Source organism: Aulonocara sp. 'chitande type north' Nkhata Bay, linkage group LG22 (genome assembly GCF_057382095.1).
Source record: "Aulonocara sp. 'chitande type north' Nkhata Bay isolate Kocher_YH1m ecotype deep benthic linkage group LG22, A_spYH_male_GT1.1, whole genome shotgun sequence".
NCBI lineage: Eukaryota > Metazoa > Chordata > Actinopteri > Cichliformes > Cichlidae > Aulonocara > Aulonocara sp. 'chitande type north' Nkhata Bay.
This window is the reverse complement of record NC_141364.1, coordinates 13,499,884-13,518,235: the sequence shown is the minus strand read 5'-3', so window position 1 is coordinate 13,518,235 and position 18,352 is coordinate 13,499,884. Positions and strand designations below refer to the sequence as shown.

Sequence of the window (18,352 nt, the reverse complement as noted above, 5' to 3'; positions counted from 1 at the left end):
TGTCATTGTTCTTGTAGTCGGGCCAGCAGTCAGATAATGCAGACAGGGTCAAATGGAAAACCTCCCCACGATAAAGCCAGATGGACCAACACACACACACACATGCACATACGCTCTTTCTCCCTTTTTTTCTCTGTCACGATCATCAGATCGGATACAGTTAACCTTTTCATCTCACGTGCTTCCGCGCTCAGGTTAAAATTTCAGTGCACCTGCCAGCTCCACTTGAAACAAAGCGCTTAGGCAGCAACTTAAAGTATAAGTTGAGCCATGACGGCAATGCATTTTAATGAGGCTGGACCGCAGAGGATGTCCTGGAAATAAACGCAGTGTGGGCCATTTCCTCTGCAGTTTTTTTAGGACAGGACCAGTGTGCATGAAAATGGGCTGCTGTGGGGAAAATAGGCTTTTATGTAGAACACATTATGCCAGAATATATATTCCTGAATGGATCGCTGTGGACTGCTCTTCCTACTCCCACTCAAAATTTAATCTTAACGCACTGAAAGCACATTTAAGGAAATCTTCCTTTGCTAATCTATTATGCCCTAGGCCTGGTCCACTCTACTGCTCGAGAGAGAGAGGCGTATAAATGTTGCAGATTCAGTGTAATATATTGGTTTTTCTGAATGCCTGTGGATTTCTTAATCTTGTATTTTTTTTAAAAAAAGAGCCATGAACACACTTTCTTGTCCAACATGCAAAATTTCAACATTCTTCTGAAACATTTAAAGTATTCAGAGTTTTGATCTTTACAGCCAGAGACAGAGAACAGCTTGAAAGAGCAGCCTTAACAAAGAAAAGACTGGCTGTGTTATCCATGTCAGCAGAGGCCAACACATCCCTGACAGTGTTGGTATTGTGCATGCAGCAGCTGATTATGCTGTAAGACCCTTTTTTTTAACAATGTGGCAAACACACTCTTTCTTCCCCTCGGTGATGTAGAACTAAACAGGAGAGACGGGAACATTTAGCAGTGGAAGATAAGACTCGGGTAAGTCGTTTCTGCTTCTGAAATTAACTCTGCCGGCTGTATTTCCTCTAAAAAAATAAGCATCATCTTTGTTAGTTAATATAAACGTGACACCAAGGAGCCAGTGCTGAATGTATTTTTCATCTAAATGCCTTCATCTTCATCGCATGGCCAGTAACTCGCTGTGAGAGCGTCATTTGTCTGAGAACACCATATTTAAAACTAGACTTTCTGATGAAATTCCACCCAGAATGATTAATAAATCAAAACCCCGGTGTCTCGCTGTTGCACCACAGCAGAACTGGAAGCTGAAGTCTGATTTCCTGAAATGTCTAAATCGTGCCGGTGTCGGGAGAGTCAGTGGCGGGGGGGGGGGGTGCTCTGTAAGGAAATTCCTCACAGCGAGATACCTGGCAGTCACTCTGTTTGGATAAGCTCACTGGGATCTGGCAATGAAAAAGAAAGAAAAAGAAGTGCCTCGGTCCAAAAGCCAAAATGAACTTCATTAGATGTGATGGGGAAAATGAGTGAATGTGAAATCTTGTCCAAATGGAAAAAGTCAATTTAATCTGAAAGAAGTTCATTGAACCGTATTCAACCTTGACATGTGAAAATCAACACACTTTGTATCCACCGGAGAGTATTTTGTGATACTTCACCAGCAGCTTCTTCTGAGCATCATTAGCTGCACTATACGCGACTGCAGCACAGTGGCTGCACTGAATAAAGCCTACAATGGCTCTTTTAGGGGAGGGTTGTAATTTTCTTGTCATGTGCGTGCTGTGTTGATGCGCGGGCTACGAGGGAACACACAGAGATTCAATCTCGCTCTGTGTCATGCAAAGTTTGCTTAGAAAAGTAGAAATTGCGAGCAGGTTCTCTATCATCAAAGTCGTCCACGAGAGCCTGAGAATCGACTCCAATTTCCACGGAGTGGCTGAGAATAAACGTATGTTCGCAGTCATGGTAAATTTACAAACCGGCGAGGGAAAGCTTATGGAATGAGGCGTTAAATGAAATCCATTTGGTCTGTTGACGTCACAGCGTCGCTTTTCAAGTGCATCTTAAAATATTTGACATATTTCTCAGCGGGCCAGGAGGACGAACGTGTTGGCTGACTGCGTAGTGGATGTTAAACACATTTAGAGCACATTCACACTCTCTGGGGTGAGAGTATTACAAGTGTTTATCTACTGCAATAACGCTGGAACACAACTGAAGTCTGTAACACATCGTGTTCACCGCTCGCTTTAATAAACAACATTAGCAGCACTAAAGTGCAGTTTGAGGCAGAAACAGTAACATTTTAAGATGGAATTAGTCTGAAATAATATGCTGGTATAGACACAGATAACATCTCTTGCTTTCTCACTCTTACGTACACATAAATACATAATATACAGTTTCTCTATTGTCTTACAATGTTTACCACGTGGCCACGGTTCAGCTCCTCGTGCTTATCAGTGTCGGGTCATGTTGGTATTTCCTGCCTGCAACAAGAGCAGAAGGTGGCACAGGATGAGTGCTGTTTCCTGTGTTGGCACACCCAGCATGTACCCACCAGGAACCACATCCACCCCATACTCAGAGGAAGCATTGTAGCGGTTACACTGTATTGTATGATGGATGTTTTCAGGTGGCATTCTATGTAGCTGTTTGCCTGAGATCAAAGAAAGCTGCAAGAATACGATTTTTATGGATTATGAATTTCCATTTTTCTTTAAAACCTGAATATACTTTAAAATTCCTCTTTATCATTACAATGAGCGAAATGGTGCTCAAACAACATTTGTGATATGAGATCACAGGATTAAAATTTGTAGTGAAACCTATAAAAACTGGCAATTATCACAAGATTAGAAGAACACAGTGGCTTCCAAATACATTTAAAGGCCCCCACATAACTAGCAGATTAAAGAGTTATTTGATAAATACATTATTTGACTTTTAATAAAAGGATAAATGTCAGCAAACCAATTATTATTCTAACTTTGCCTTTAATGCCAAAGTGATCTTTTTGTAGTAGTATTTTATGAGTCCGCGTGACTCCAAAGGGATCCCTCTGGGTAGTGGAGGCCTCTGTGTGTGACATTAATATACTGTCTGTTGCCATTTGTTACTGCGGAAACCTCATTTGGCTGCAGCGTTGTTTCATCTGGGTCTTTCGGCTAAGCCTTTCCCATGGGAAGCACACAGAGGAATCTTTGGTCTGATCAAGGAATTCTGCAGATGTTTGTAAAAATGCACACAGCCACTGAGACCATGGAGGACTTGCCCTTCAAACACTCTGATGTTGAATGTTTATTAGAAGTGGCTTTACTCAGGAAACCACAATCACTGGGCGCGCTCATTGGATGCATTTTGAAAGGCGGACGATTCCACGTCTTTGTGAATGCAGTTTTCTCGATCCATGTGTACATCCCGTGTAACCAGATAAGTACTCGGACCTTAAATCCTCCAGGAATAGAGAAAGATTAGGAGGATTAAGATTAAGATTTTTTGAACACCACTTCAATTTCACAACAGTCTAATTCTATTCTGTGCACATCTACTATACTAAGAACCTTTGTATTAACATTGTGGGTGGATGTGGGATGTTTAAGGTTTACAGTGCCACATTATGGAAATTAGCTGAAATATTATGTGTTTCCGCTGCAGTTAAAAGGTAAATGTAGCATTTATTCCAAATATTATACCTCTCAAATATTTGTCTTCCTACCCTAATCCCAACCGGTAGTGGCAGATAGCTGCCACTCCCCAAGTCTGGGTCCACCACAGGCATCTTCCTGTTAGAAGGGATTTTTACCTCCCGACTGTTGCCAAACTGCTTGCCCATATGATTTGGCTGTTTTCTCTGCTTTCTTTGTGTTATTGTAGGGTCTTTACCTTACAATGTAAAGCACCTTTAGCCAACTGTTGCTGTAATTTGGTGCTATAAAGACAAAATTGAATTGAAATGAAAGCAATTCAATTTTGCCTTAGGTTGATCAATAAATTACCATAAAGTTCTTTTTATTCACGGTGCATTGGACCACTGACATTTCAAGTTCTGAAGCTTAGAAATCCAGTAGAGGAGGAAGAGGTTTATCTTTTAAGTAATTTAAGAACATATTAATAAAACTGCTTTCACACAATGACTGTATGAAGTGAATCTAGGTCCACATGTAGGCTACTCCCAGACAACCCGAGAATAGGTGCAACCTCTTTTCACAGTAGTTTGAGTTTGATTTACTCATATTAACGTTGCCTCGAAGTAAACCATTAGGTCCAAATAGCTTTTTCAGTTGTCATTAATTTTATTACGTGCTCTTCCTACTGCCATAAGTCAAAATGAGCCAGCTGACCTCTGTAAACTCTGAGTGTTAGCAATAATAAAGGATGGGTTCTAATCATTCTTTATGTTTGGTGAAGGTTTTGCTTTTTTCTATTATACAAATAAAAAAGCTGGTTCATAAAAAATGACACCAATGAGGGCAAGAAAGTAAAGCGAGATAATAAAAATCCAATAAACCACTAAAATGATATAAAGTAAAGAACAGGAAAGTGATACGATCACTGCATTTCGATGGGATGCCTCCTTCACAGTAATCATTTTTGCAGCTTTAAAGTGCATGTTTTAATCCCAATGCAAAACTAATGACATCTAATTATGCATTCTAGTGTCACTCATACAGAAACACGTGAGCCTAATCTTAAAGGTAGCATCTAAAAGGTTAAACCCAAACAAAATAAATCTTTCATCACTGCAGAGATCGGATACAAAGCAAACGTTTCCTTTTTAGTATGCATGAAATTCTCCGATAAACAGCACGCAATACCTCTCATGAACCACCTTGAGTATGCATGTGTGTAACTGTATCTCCAGCCACATTAGGGACCCATATTGAAACATTTTATTGAGAGCAGGGCAAATGAATCTTTCCCCTCTTTGCTTAAATGGTCCGCTCCCTGTAATCTTGGTTTGAAGAATGGCATGACCATCATCTTCATCATCTTCTCTCTGCTCTGTTGCACCACAGATGTAGTTACAGGCCAATGACAGGACAGACTTGAAGCTGGTTTAAGCCTAGGCTGTGCAATCCTCCTTTAAGCAGTTACATACTTCAATGCAAGCCATTTGTGGCGAGGGCCGCTGAAACGCTTGATGTGTGCCATTATGCTCTAAGGGAAGAAATGGTTTCCAAACAATATCAGCTGACATGTTGGTGGGTTTTTGTCTTTCCTAGTTTTTTCTCCCCTTTCTGCTGTTTCATCCTCTCTTTTCTCTGCTTTCTTGTCTTGTTACTTTAGAATAAGGGTCTGTTTTCACATTTGCATTGTGATTCAATTAATAGCACTACCACAATGCTGTGTTACGTAAGTGTATGCAATACTCAGTGCGGTTAGCCTGGATTTACACAGGTACACGCATGCTGGGTACAGATAAAAGTTGTTGTTGTTGTTTCATCTCACGTCTTTTGCTTCACCATTGAACACAATCTAAACAGAGCAACAGGATGTTCCCTGTGACACAGAAAAGGGGAGTCACATGCTGCAGCGTTTGTTCACATGTTTGCTTCTCTTTCTAAAACAAGTCTTGGCACAGTTTGAGACACATATCAATTTTATGCCTGGGAACAATAGGCCTAAAAGTGATGTGATACCAAAGGTTGTAACCTTTGGAGCCTTCAAGATAAACTTTCCCTTCCTTCACAGCGTCTGACTAATGCTGAAGGACAAAGCCTGTTCACAGCGATTGGAGAAGACAGAGAGAGCCTGTTGTTGTCAGAATAGGCCATTTCGACTTCCTTAGGTTCGCCAGTGGTACCAAGAAAACTGTGCCAAGCCATTGTGTGGGAACATGTGTTACTGTTTGTGGCCATGTAACTGTGTCACTAAAGCTGTTAGGTGTGACTCTGTGACCCTCGTGCAGGACATGTCTGCCTCACAGTTCCTGAGCACTGAGTAACATTTGTGGCAAAGTGCATGAACTTATGAAGTAAAACGTTATTTTGTGCTTTACCTTACCTACCTATCTTCACCATATGGGGTATGTTTGTTGCACATCTGTGTAGTTTGTGTGTATATTAAAGTTATAACCAACACCTTTTAAAAGGTGCAACTTTTACTTTAAAAACATTTCGCATGGCACTTTTTAAACTTTCACTACCGCTCAGCGAATAGTTGGCGAGTGTTCGCGAACATGTCAGCAACATCTTCCATCCAAACTGCAAGGCAACTGTGGAAACCTGCTAGCAGCATACCGCTATGCAACCAATTTTACCTGCCTGCCAACCGCCACTCGCCGACTGGTCAGGGAATAATTCCCGTGGTGATTGTGTTGAGGTCGCCAAACTGTTTCCTGCCCTAAGATTCACTATTAAATACTTACTGAAACCTTCCTTGTCAGCAAGATTAAGCAAAAATTACCAGGTGGAGCCCAAAATGTTGATTCTGTTCAACTGGACATAGTGTTTTCAGTGGCAGAAAAAACATTTCATCACTCATCCAAGTGACGTCTACGGTCTCAGCTGACTGCAGGTTCCCCAGGTGGTGTAATACCAGGTGGAGGTTCATGAAGGGGAGGTACAGCAGTGCAGGGAAGTCTCTTGGTTTGAATCTGCTGGTCTGGAGCCCTTCTTTTTTTCTCAGGTTGCATCATTTTCCACGGTCCATTGGCTGTAGGTGCGTTTGTGGCTGTGAACTGTATGTCTTGTGTGTCTATCTTTGTTAGCTCTGCGATGAACCGGCGACCAGTCTGGTGTGTACCCCATGTGTGCCAGACTACAGCCTATCTGGTAGTTAGGAAGATGTATTAACAGAATTGCAAGTAAACACCCCCACCCCCACCCAACATTCAGATTTAGATCATTAGTTATGGGGGAGTGCTGCTCACTCTCAGTGCTTCTTTAGCTCGGAGTATGCAGTCATTTTAATCCTTAAAAAAACCTGAAACCCTAAAAAAGCAACACTGTACTGTAACTGGTGCAGTTTGACTGTAATACTGTAAGAGAGGATCTGAGATCTCTGGGGCAAAAGTAGCATCTGAAGGATTGAAGAGGCACATCCTGAGGCGCAGACACCTGACAGGCTGACATCTACAAGCTAATGAAACATTTCAGATTCCCGTTGCGTAGGCAGGCATCTTAATCATGTGCAATTCAAGTGAAGAAGATACTGATTCAAAATGACTCAATTGTTTTAGTTTTTTGCCACTATTCTCACCAGCAATTTGCAAGTTGCATTAAATTTCTTTCTGTTGTGCAAATACACATTGCTGCTCTCATGGGACTGCAGTTTTTCCTTTGGCATAAGCAGAACTTGAGCATTTTATCCTGTAACAAAGTCCTGACTGAAAGTAGGTTGTATATACAGACAGCATGAGGTCGGTGGCTTGCAGCTTGCTTGCTTTTATAACTGCTGTGCCAACAACACCCCAAAGAAGTATGACTAAACCTCCTCTGCTGAGGCAGTAGGGAATCTGTTCAGATACAAGTCCATACACCCTAAAGGCTAGAAAGCATTTTTATGAATCACCAACCTTGAAGGTGACCTGGAGATCAAGATTTCTTGATGATATGTCTGTAAAAACTGGACAAAATACAAATTCTATTAAGGAGGTTTGCTCTTTGTGAGAACATTTCTTCATCCTGACTCCTACAGCAACAAAAATCCTGGTTAATAAAACACTTGTGAGTGAATTTTCTCGCCCATTTTGCTTCGCCAGCAGATTTTAAAAATATATTTACATTAACCTAAAACTTAAGACTATAAGATATTAGTAGCATATTTGTTTGTTTGGTAATTGTCATGTATATCATTGTCATGTTCAAGAAAAAAGTTTGAGATGATTTGATCTTTGTGACACAGCCTTCAGCAGATAGGTATACTGTGGTTTTAAAGGGATGGACATGGTCAGAAACTATACTTAGGCAGGCTTTGGGGTTAAATGATACTAAGTCGGTATTAAGTGGTCTAAATTGTGTCAAAAAATATCCCTACACCGCTGCACCACCACCACCAGCAGTGTGAATCACTGATACCAGGCAGGACGGATTCACGTTTACAACAAATTGTGACCCTATCTCCTGAAAATTGCAACAGAAATCGAGACTCATCAGAGCAGGAAAATGTTTTCCATTTTTCTGTTGCCCAGTTTTGATGCGCCTGTGTGAATTGTAGCCTCTGTTTCCTGTTCGTAGCTGACAAAAATGGCATCAGTGTGGTCTCCTGCTGTTATAGCCCATCTACTCCAAGGTCCCATGTGTCATGTGTTCAGAAATGTTCTTCTGCAAACCTTGGTTGTAACCAGTAGTTAGTTTAGTTATTGTTGCCTTCTTATCAGCTTAATGAAGTCTGGCCTTCTTATCTGACCTCTGGCAACAACAAGGCATTTTCACTGGGAGAACTGCGGCTCAGTGAGTATCAGTCCAAAAAAGAAGAAGATTGTTATGTGGGAAAATCCCAGTAGAGCAGCAGCTTCTGAAATACTCCCACCAGGTCATCTGGTGCTAAAAAACATGCCACTTTCACAGTCACTTAAACCGCTTTTGATACCCATTCAGATACTCAGGTTTGAACCTTAGTGTTTCATTTGGCGCAGGTCTACATGCATTGAGTTGCTGCCATGTGATTGGCTGATTAGAGATTTCCATTAACAAACAGCTGAAAAAATATTGTTAAAAAATCATTTATTTTTTAAACAAGTAGTTAAATAGGTGTACCTATTAAAGTGGCTCACTGACCCGATCTGCAATTCAGCATCTTCCTCACTTTGAGTACTTGCCTTCTCCTCAGCTTAGCACTTAGTAATGAATCAATATCCCCGTGTGTCATCTCCTTTTGTGTAATACCTCCGGTGGGCAATGAGCATACATTTTATGCAGAAAATCCTGTGTGGGAAAGACACCACACTTGTTTTTATCATTATTTTAACTACAGAGACACAGATGTGCAAAGAGACTGACATCCCTGAAAAGCCTTTTATAATGCATGCAGTGCGTGTTTGCCACCGGTGTTATCCCAAGGCATGAATCCAGAGATTTGTTATCAGGCTGGTCTGTTGATCTTTTCACTTGACCAGAGAAGTTTACAAGAACGGCGAGCACCTGTATGTTTACCTGGTGCTTGTTTATCTGTGTTTGCGCAATGAACTAGGAAAAAAATCATTCAAAGGTAGACGTGCATGGAGAAACTTGTGCAAGGTTTAGGGAGGGGGGGCTAAAAGTGTAAATAAGCCTTTCTTGGCACACTTGAGTGTGCTGCGCTTCCTGTAGCGCAAAGGCAGATAAAATCACACAGTTTGGTACAGAGTATATTTATAAAGTTCTGAAGGCGTTTTGTTCGGGTGCTGTGGTCACTCAGCAGGATGTTGTGATCTACTTAGGTTTTGTATGATCTGTGGGGAGCTGCCTCACAACGCTGTGGGGTCTCCACCTTGTGGCTTGGACCCCATCATGCAGTGCCGGGTGGCTGAATGCCATGCAGGCTTGAATAAAAACGTGCACAGACTTGTGTAAACCCACCCACACCCACTGACTAAGAGCAAATATGAAAAAAATAAATAAATGCACCATACTATTTGAGAGTACATTAAAACCTCCTGTATTAGAATTTGTATGCCTAAAATGTACAGTCAACTATCACTGAAGACCATCTCAAAACATGATGATCATTATTCTGAGGCATCTTCTGATGTTTTTTTCTTTTTAAACTCAACACTGCACCTACACTGAAGCCGGCTTGCCAGAAGTAATATAAGAGGTGCTAATAAAGTTCACTGAGCTGGTGGTTATAGAAAGTACAGCTCGGAAAAAAGGAAAAAAAGAAAAAGAGTTATAAGCCAAAGGGTTACAGGGTAAGAACTGAAACCTGACATCACATCTCAAGTATGTAGAGGAAAAGCAAAAGCAAACGCATGTCTGCAAAACCCTGGCAATAGACCAGTAATTTATCGGTGTTATAGTGGACTTAACCTCTGTGTGTCTTCAATAAAAACCAACACTGTGAGATATAAAGATACTCTCACAGCTTCTCATGTCATCCTTGACAAACCGTGGGCCTGGAACCTCTCCAGCAAAATCATGCAGCAGCAGAGGAACGCAATTTAAACTTTAAACTTGGATGGGGACATTTAAGTGAATTTAATGTGCTGAGTTTTTATTGTGTAAAACGCAGTAACACTCTAATAAATCCAAAACACAGAACTCAGCAGCTACCTTTCAAAGCTGACACCTCTAAATAAGATCTGCAACGAGTGACTGTTTTGAAGTAAAAGGGTGTTTGCATTGACTTAAAAGCCTATAGGCGGTTAAGCTATTTTTTGAGCGTGTCATTTCTAGTCTTGCTCTGCTGGTTTTCAGCCTCTTAATGACATGCTTCAGAGCCGCATGAGCCTGACCTAGAAGAAAAAAAAAAAAAGAATACGAGAAGAAGAGAAAAAAACCTGTCCAACCCCTTCTGAAGATTTCCTGTTTCATGAAATGCGCACATACTGTGAGTCATATAGGGTAAGTCCTGCCTTGTGTTTACCCAATCTGCTTCTTTTCCTTCGTCTTCCCGGAGCCGTGAAGGCGTTTAAAAGGGAGCAACAGGCGGGCCGAAGAAAGTCCGCGGAGACTGGATATTAACCCGCTGTCAAGGCTTCGGCAAATTAATGAGAAAGAGGGCAGCGCACAGTCTAAATGGAGCTACTTCGGTTTTCCGCTTTTTGGTGTGGAATGATACTCTTTGGTAGTAGTCTGCTCGAGGAGGCGGGTGAGTTGAACTTTAAACTCTCAGAAAAGTAGTCAAAGCTTCGGAACTTATTTCAGCGGACTCTGTGAAGAAGAAGCGGAGTGATACAAAGTGACAATTGATTACCCTTATTTATTTATTGGGCAAAAATATGATACTGTAATTGCTTTTTTTCCCCAAACAGGTGTTTCTTTAGCTTTTAGCTAAAACTACGTAAAAAGAAAATACCCAGGTGCGAAGCCTTGTTTATTCAGGACACTTTACTTGCTAATGTGGTCTCAAATGTAAATTAGCTTCACTTGACTCCGTGAGTCTCTCTGTCGCAACTTTCATCAGTGCGAATGCGATAGCTTTGGGAAGACATCACCTGCTGTAAGTCACCAGCCTCCTTTGGTTATCTGCATCTTTGATGTGTAGCCACAGTGCTAACAGGTCTAACGCCCCCCCCCTTAAGGAAGACAGTGTTTTACCTTCATCTGTCTCAGACTCAGTCCCAGCGGCACCAAGTGGCTTTGGCTGCTCCTAATCCTTCCCCCCACCTCTCTGCAATTATATGTAGCCCTGGGTGACAATTACTACCATTCATCCCTTCCTTTGCCCGCCTCCTCCTGGGTTAAAATGACATGCTCTTTCAGAGGAGTTGCTCTAATGATATAATTACTCAGGCTCAGCCACCTTCCTACAGCACTCAGGCATGGACTATCCCTTCAGTGCTGATTTACTTCAAAACACCTCACCAGCCCGCTGGGCAGACTTTTAAAATTGCTCTGTGGCGTAGTTTAGTCTGGAGTTCAGGTGTGATATTTTCATGTTTGTTTTGTTTTTTTATTTGTGAAGGCCTCTCTCAGTGCAGACAAGCCCTGAAAGCAAAAACAAAACAAAAAAAGCCAACGATTTCCTGATAAGGTCTTGTGAAAGTGCCTCATCTGCTGCTGATTGTCAGGCGCAGCCATCCGGTGGCAGTGATCTAATTTTGCTGCACTTCCAGGGTGCATGTTGTACAGCGTGTCTGTTGCTGACCCCACCCTGCAGCCTGGGTGTTGGGGGAACAGACATAGTAGGATCCTTGTGCCAGGTTAAGAGCACACACACACTGACAGAGAGCACCTTTCTCGTAAGCTTGTGTGAAGCCCAAAGCATACTTTTTTTTTTTTTTTGCTGACCATGTCAAGAAGCACGCTTTCACTTACACTTCCCCTTCTAAAACTTATTTACTATTTGGTCATGTGATAAACCCTCAGCGGTGCCATTTTGAGACATCGACCAACTTCAGGTACATCAGTGTACCAGAAGCGGTGTTTTCCCTCTTGGTTTGTTCGTGAGTTGAATTCTCTGATGAAAACAGCAGGTTCAACTTCCTGTACACGTGAAGTCAGCATACAGATGAACTGTGGTTAGGTGGTTTAACTGAACCAGCAAAGTCACGTGTTTCCACTCTGCGTAACACATGCAATGCATGCATCTCAATCCTGCCAGACATCGTGATTGTTTCTTCTTTTTAATCATTCTCCTTATTAATCCTAGTAAATCTGAAATGTCCCCTTTACAAACTGTTTCCACATCTTAAAGCCACAACATCCTCTTTTCGCTCATAATTTTGTGTAGTAGCCAGAACTCCTTTTAAAAACTAGAGAAGAGATTCTTCACCTTTCTGTCTCTGATTTTATTTTGGTGGGGTTTTTGTCATCACGTCCCTCAATGCAAGGATAAATTACAGAACTGCATCCTAGGACTGTTTGTGGAAATAAAATTCTTTCTCGCTCCTGTTCTTCACAGACTGATGCATAATCTCGTTTTTTTTCCCCTTTCTTTTTCCATCAACAAATCATCAGCGGTGTTGGCACAACACCTTACTTGATGGGGAGCCGACTCATCGGGCTGACAAATTAGAGACCCTCAGCAAGAAAATTCATCCGTGTTTCCTCTGTTTGTTGTTCTTGCCTGTCTGGCAGTTGTCTCCTTAGATGATTATCAAACCCACAGGCACTCCTCACACAATCCTGTGTGTCTCACTGATACAGGTCTGAACAAGTCCAAAGGAGGTGGATGCCACTGCTCTGCTTTGTTAAGCTCCCACAGGGGGAGGAAAATGTGTCCACCCCTGTAGTATGAAATTGTTTGGATATTCCTGTGGTTATGTGGAATATCAGCTTCTGCACACTGACAAATTCCAAAATACCTCCGTCCTTTGATTAAATTTCAGGTTTTTAAGGCTGTTGAAATGAAATTCACAACTTAATCTTACCTCTTTCACTTCCTCTTTTTTTTTCCAGAGGCCTCTATAATGAAGCTACCTAAGCTGTGCAAGTTTTGTGATATACAGCCAACTAACTGCTCGGGTAAAGGGAACTGTAAGGTGGAGTGTGGCATTACATCTATTTGCCCCCAAAAAGAAGACGTGTGTGTCAGTATTTGGTAAGTGTCCACTGAACTTCCTGCCTTGTGATTCTAATGCAATGATTCAGGATGTAAATGAACAATTAAACTATAGCAAAGAGACTCAAGAGCTTTTCTTTGTTTCGTTCTTTACTTTCTGACGTTTATTGTGCCTTTTTATATTTATACGCCTCTTCATGCAAACACAAAGCGAAGTTAGGAAATAAGGGGAACAATGGCTACTTATTTATTCATCAAATCAGCCGTCGTTTCCTTCCTGAAGCTCTAAAATCTCCTTCATTGTGTGACCTTTTGCTTTTTTCACTTTCTCCGTCAGCATTTTGCCCAAAAAGCCGGCCCGATTATGACAGCTCGTGATCGCCTAACCACCCGTCAGCATCAAATCTGACTCTGATTGTGAGAAGCAGTAGGAAGCAGATTTGTATTGGTGTTAAAAGCTTAAAGCAGTGCTGCTGTTTCTCATTATACTCGCAGTGTAGTGGGCTTGTTATGAGCTGAGGTTAGCAGAAAGCTAATGGCACGTGGACAGCAGCACCTCTTTAAAATGTCTCTCATAACCGCCCAGGTAGCACTGCTCAGCAGGAATTCCAAATGTAAATATGCTGATTTGTACAGAGCCAAGTTTTTATTTTTTTCTTCTGTTGTTTGTATTTAAGTCTCCATCCTTAGAACTTTGAATTCAATGTTTTAGTCATTTGTGTGTGTGTATATTGTATATTACATAAAAATATTGCCATTTACAGCTACAAGTTTGTCATTGCATTATGTACCTAATTATTAAGGCTGTGCAAAAGTCTTGATCCACCTCTCATTTCTGTATATGTTGCTTCCAAGAAGCCAAACTTTATTATACTCAAGTGTTCCTGAGTAGTAGTTCTCCAGACTTACAGAGCTTTTCTTTGGACATAAGCTGCTTTTCATTGATCTTCAGTTCAGCGCTTGTGCCTGAACATTTTCAGAAGATTTTATTTTGTGCTTGGGTTGTTGTTTAAGTCATTTAACACTTATCTATAAATCAATCAAGCACAAAAAAGGCGCCTAACAGAAAGGGATGAACCAGTGTTGTGTCTATACATAAGAACTTTTACATGAGTGCAAGGTAAAAAGTGCAAGGAAATATGAGTTTAAATACCTCAACCATCTAAAGCAATAGACAGTGCACAAGACAGGTGAAGAAGAGAGTGCAGGTTTGATAGAGTAGGTGGAGACATGTATTAGGGATGATTTGTGACACAAGGGTAGCAGCAAGAGTGAAAAGAATGGTTTATATATGAGACCTGGCATATGTATGGTTTATAGATGGTGGCACTGACTAAAAGACAGGAGGCCAAGCTGATGATGTTAAGACTTTCCATGGGTGTGACCACGACGGATAAAATTAGAATTGAGTACATTAGAGGACAGCTCGGGTCGAGTGGTTTCAAAGGCAAGGTTTAGATGGTTTCGACGTGTGCAGAGAACAGAGAATTCCCAGAGAATATTGGGAAAAAGGTCTTCAATGTGGACCTGCCAGGCAGGAGGAAAACAGGAAGACTGTAGATAAGATTTATGTAGTAAAGGAGGACATGCAGAGGGTTGGTGTAGCAGAAGAAGATAGGTTGAGATGGAGGCTGATGATCCACTGTGGCAACCCCGAAAGGGAGCAGAGAGCGAGAAGAAAGTACTTTGTAGTACTAGCAGTCGACAAACATACAATTTGTTTTCTTTCCTTTAACCAAATGTAAGAAAAACACCAAACATAACAGTTTGACAGGAATAAAATAATATTTTTGCATCATCAAGTGATTTCTAAAAAGAGATGTCAGCTGAAAGCTTGACCAATCACAGCATGTTGAGCAGTGTGTCTGTAAAAATAAAAAAAAATTGAGGAAACTGAGCACATGGTGGATAAAATTAGAAGTGACAGGCCAAAAGCTAGATTTAGATGAACAGTATCTAAAAGTTACGTTCTTAAGAGATAGGAAAAGATCCTGTAATGACCTGCTGTGCAACTGGAAAGATGTGGGCATCATCAGAGGCAAAGAAATGGTCTCAGTGGAAGGACCGCTGCAAAGAAGCCTTTCGTGTCTTCTGGAGAGATAAATCAAAATTTGACATTTTTGTTTGAAATTGTTGTCAATATGTAAGGAGAAGGTCAGGAGAGAGGTACAACAGTGAGTGTCTAAAGCCATCTGTAAAACAGTGGAGGTGCCATCATGGTGTGGGGCTGTGTTTCAGCTAGTGAGTAGAAGATCTTGTCTAATTTGATGCAGTAAAAACATACCGACAGAAAAACGCACAATGGAACACTATCCGTCATGGATTGGCCTCCACATTTCAATAAATCGCTGAAGCTGTTTAGCATTTTCCTAGCAAAATATAAAGAAATCAGGGGTGACTTGAGACTTTCGCACAATAGTGTAGGTCTGCCATCATCTCTTTGTTACAAATCTTTGAAAAGCAGGTAGTGAATACCCGAACTCAAACTTGACTGGTAAAAAGTGTTTATCCGCCTTCTCTTTCTCAGGAGGAAGAAAGATGGCAATGTCACCTTTGATACAGTGTGCCACAACCCAGCTGAAAAACTGTACGGCTTAGTCTTAAAGGACTACAACAACAGCGAGTGTGAAATGAAAGAGCTGAGTGGCATGGGCTCAAAGTTCTTCATCTGTTCGTGCTCTGAGGATGAATGCAATGAGCGCGTCTTTTTTGACCCAAGTAAGTTAAATTGGCAATTTGTCAAAATGTATGAAATAAATGTGGTAGAAGACAGTTCACTATTAATATTTAACTTGTTTTTGCTATATTTGAATCTTTTATTGTTAAATGCTAAACTATGCGCAACAAATAGCTGCAAATTTGTCAGTCTAGCAACACTGGTACATAAGTCCATGCAGTAGATTTTTAGAGCCTTTTGAATATAGCTGAGCGCTCTGAATGGAAATTGGTTTGATAAGAGTGAAATTAAGCCAAAATGGTCAAATTGCAAGCTGTAAAACCCAAACAATTAACTAAAGCAGGCTAAAGCCTCTTCAGAGCTGCAGCTGGAAACAGGGACATTATATGACTAAGTAATTGGTGTCATAACTACATTTCGGTGGGTGTCTGAACTTTGATTCCAAATAAACACGGAGGCTCTCTGATGCCCCTTTTATTCGTTAGAAGTGAGGAAAAATGCTCTGAACTTAATTCTGCACCACAGTTAATTTTTACTCTAACTAGGTGATAATGTGCACTGAGTCATGTTTTTCACCAAGAAAGCAAAAATCAAAGGATCGATAGCAAGAAAGGTGAGGGTCAAATAAGCAAACCGAGGGAAGACAGCTGTTACAAAAAATTATTTTAAAAAGAAAGGAGAGTAGAGCACAACTAACCAGTCGAGAAAAGTTTAGCTCTCAGCAGCTGTTAAGTGACAATATAGCTACCAAAAAGACCTAGCACAGCTTATCACCATGAAACCCACGGCCTTGAATTACAGAAAGAGCCAGAGCGATTGAGCAGCAGCAGGTTCATTTCCAAATGATGCGACACAAGGGAAAAAAACAAACTTATTTTGCTAGTTATAATGAAACAGTGTCAGGCAGCACATCGACAAACAGTGTAAACATTATTATGTCATGCATGGTGTTTGCTCCTTAGAGTAGTGGTTTACACATTAGTTTTGCAAGCCAAATGTCTCTGTTTAAATTCCAGCCAATAAAACATTCCTTGTGGGATTGCATTAGGAATCCACTGCAAACACTCTGCCAAATTAAACAGCGACCCACTGTGACAAGGGAGCAGCCGAGAGTAACCACATGACATCTCTGTTTGTCTTTGATAACATCAAAGGAACAAGACAAGAAAATCACTATGACTCATATTTTTGTTATATAGTGTTATTATAGTGTAATTATAGTGTTGGTTTTGTAAACACAAATAAGCTTCAAGTTATTTTGGTGTGCCCTGATGACCTGGTTTGACGCCTGATGTGCCCTTAGCACCGCACAGGCTGAAAACGGTGTTTGGCTGTGAGCAGGTTTAGAGGCTGATATCAATCCTGCACGCATCATTCTTCTAGAAGTCTGTGTGGCAGATAGTGAGGAAGAAGATGTGATAGAGGAAGTGAAGAGAGCAGGGGGGGAGAATGAAGAGAGATTTCTTATAATTACGCAGGATGTTAAGAAAACATTTTCTTTGGGGTGGGTGGAAAAAACATGTTCGTAATACAACGGTCTTTATTATGCAGCATAGTAGTCTCGGCATTTTCTTAATGTAAGTGTTAGAAGACTATAGGGTTGGTATTTCAAATGTCTTTATGACATTAGAATCATGAACATTCAATTCTAGATGTTCAAGTTATTGTAGACGACAGCACGCTAAGAAGTGTGTGTCCATTTTAACATGTGCAGCGTTATGGACGTAAGTGGTACTCTAAGGACCCCTACAGGTTCTTGTAAAGTTGTTGGCTCAATTATCTATTTAAAAAAACACACACACACAATGATGGATGAGCGATATGAGAAAGGAAGGGTTCCTGCAGAGAGTGCTTTTGAGTGGGGCTCAGAGTTCTGTGCTACACCCCTGCCTGGAAATAGTTTTCAGAGTTCATCACTGGGAGAGTCATACCTTACATATTGCACACCAGTTATTTGATCTGATTTTTAAGGTTTACTCCCTCTATCTTTCATTTCTTTTTAAAGTGGAGGAAGATTCATTTAACATCTTAGAAGTGGAAGTATTTATTCTTTCATTTGTGAGGATAACATGATAACGTCAGAATTTTTTATCAGTTTGTCGTGCATGAGTGCCAACATGTGTGCACTGGGATGCTCTCCAGATGCATAATTGCAAACAGCTTTAGGAGATCATGTAGACACTGGCTTCTAGACTCCAGTTACAACATTGGCCCTGGAATAAGATGTATTTTGACTACGGTGTCCCGGCAGTAATAACACTAAGGTACATTTCCGAGACCTGGCTCTGCACCGAAAGCCAAATTGAAAGCATCTGCGCGGAGCAAAGCACGTCATGGAAACATATTTTCTCACTGTTGGGAATGTCTGTGTGCTCTTTGGAAGTTCTCAGTGACTAAAGTGGGTAAGTTCTGTAGTAAAGGCACTGCAGATGAGCTTGAACAACAGGGCAATAATGCCAATTTGAACCTGTTGAACAAAGCACCATTTAACGATTCAGCTTTTGCTTGCAGTTTTCCCTCTCTTCATACTGGTATACAGCTGCCTTGAGAAGCAAGCTAATGGTATTTCCCACCCTATTATCAGAAACACATTAACAAAGCCTACTGGGAAC

At 41.0% G+C, this 18,352-nt stretch overlaps 1 protein-coding gene across 2 annotated transcripts in view; it reads left to right on the top strand.

The window, feature by feature from the left end:
* Positions 1–955: 955 nt before the first annotated feature.
* Positions 956–18,352, top strand: part of LOC147303775 (TGF-beta receptor type-2-like) — a 30,692-nt gene continuing 13,295 nt past the window's right edge. The window contains exons 1-3 of one of the 2 annotated variants that reach the window (XM_086280141.1): positions 956–994; positions 12,961–13,102; positions 15,591–15,781. In XM_086280141.1, the coding sequence (XP_086136267.1) occupies positions 12,972–13,102; positions 15,591–15,781 (322 nt within the window). In that variant the 5' untranslated portion in view covers positions 956–994; positions 12,961–12,971. Of the gene's footprint in view, positions 995–10,453; positions 10,709–12,960; positions 13,103–15,590; positions 15,782–18,352 lie in introns of those variants that run through there. The other variant, XM_086280140.1, reaches the window with a different exon arrangement.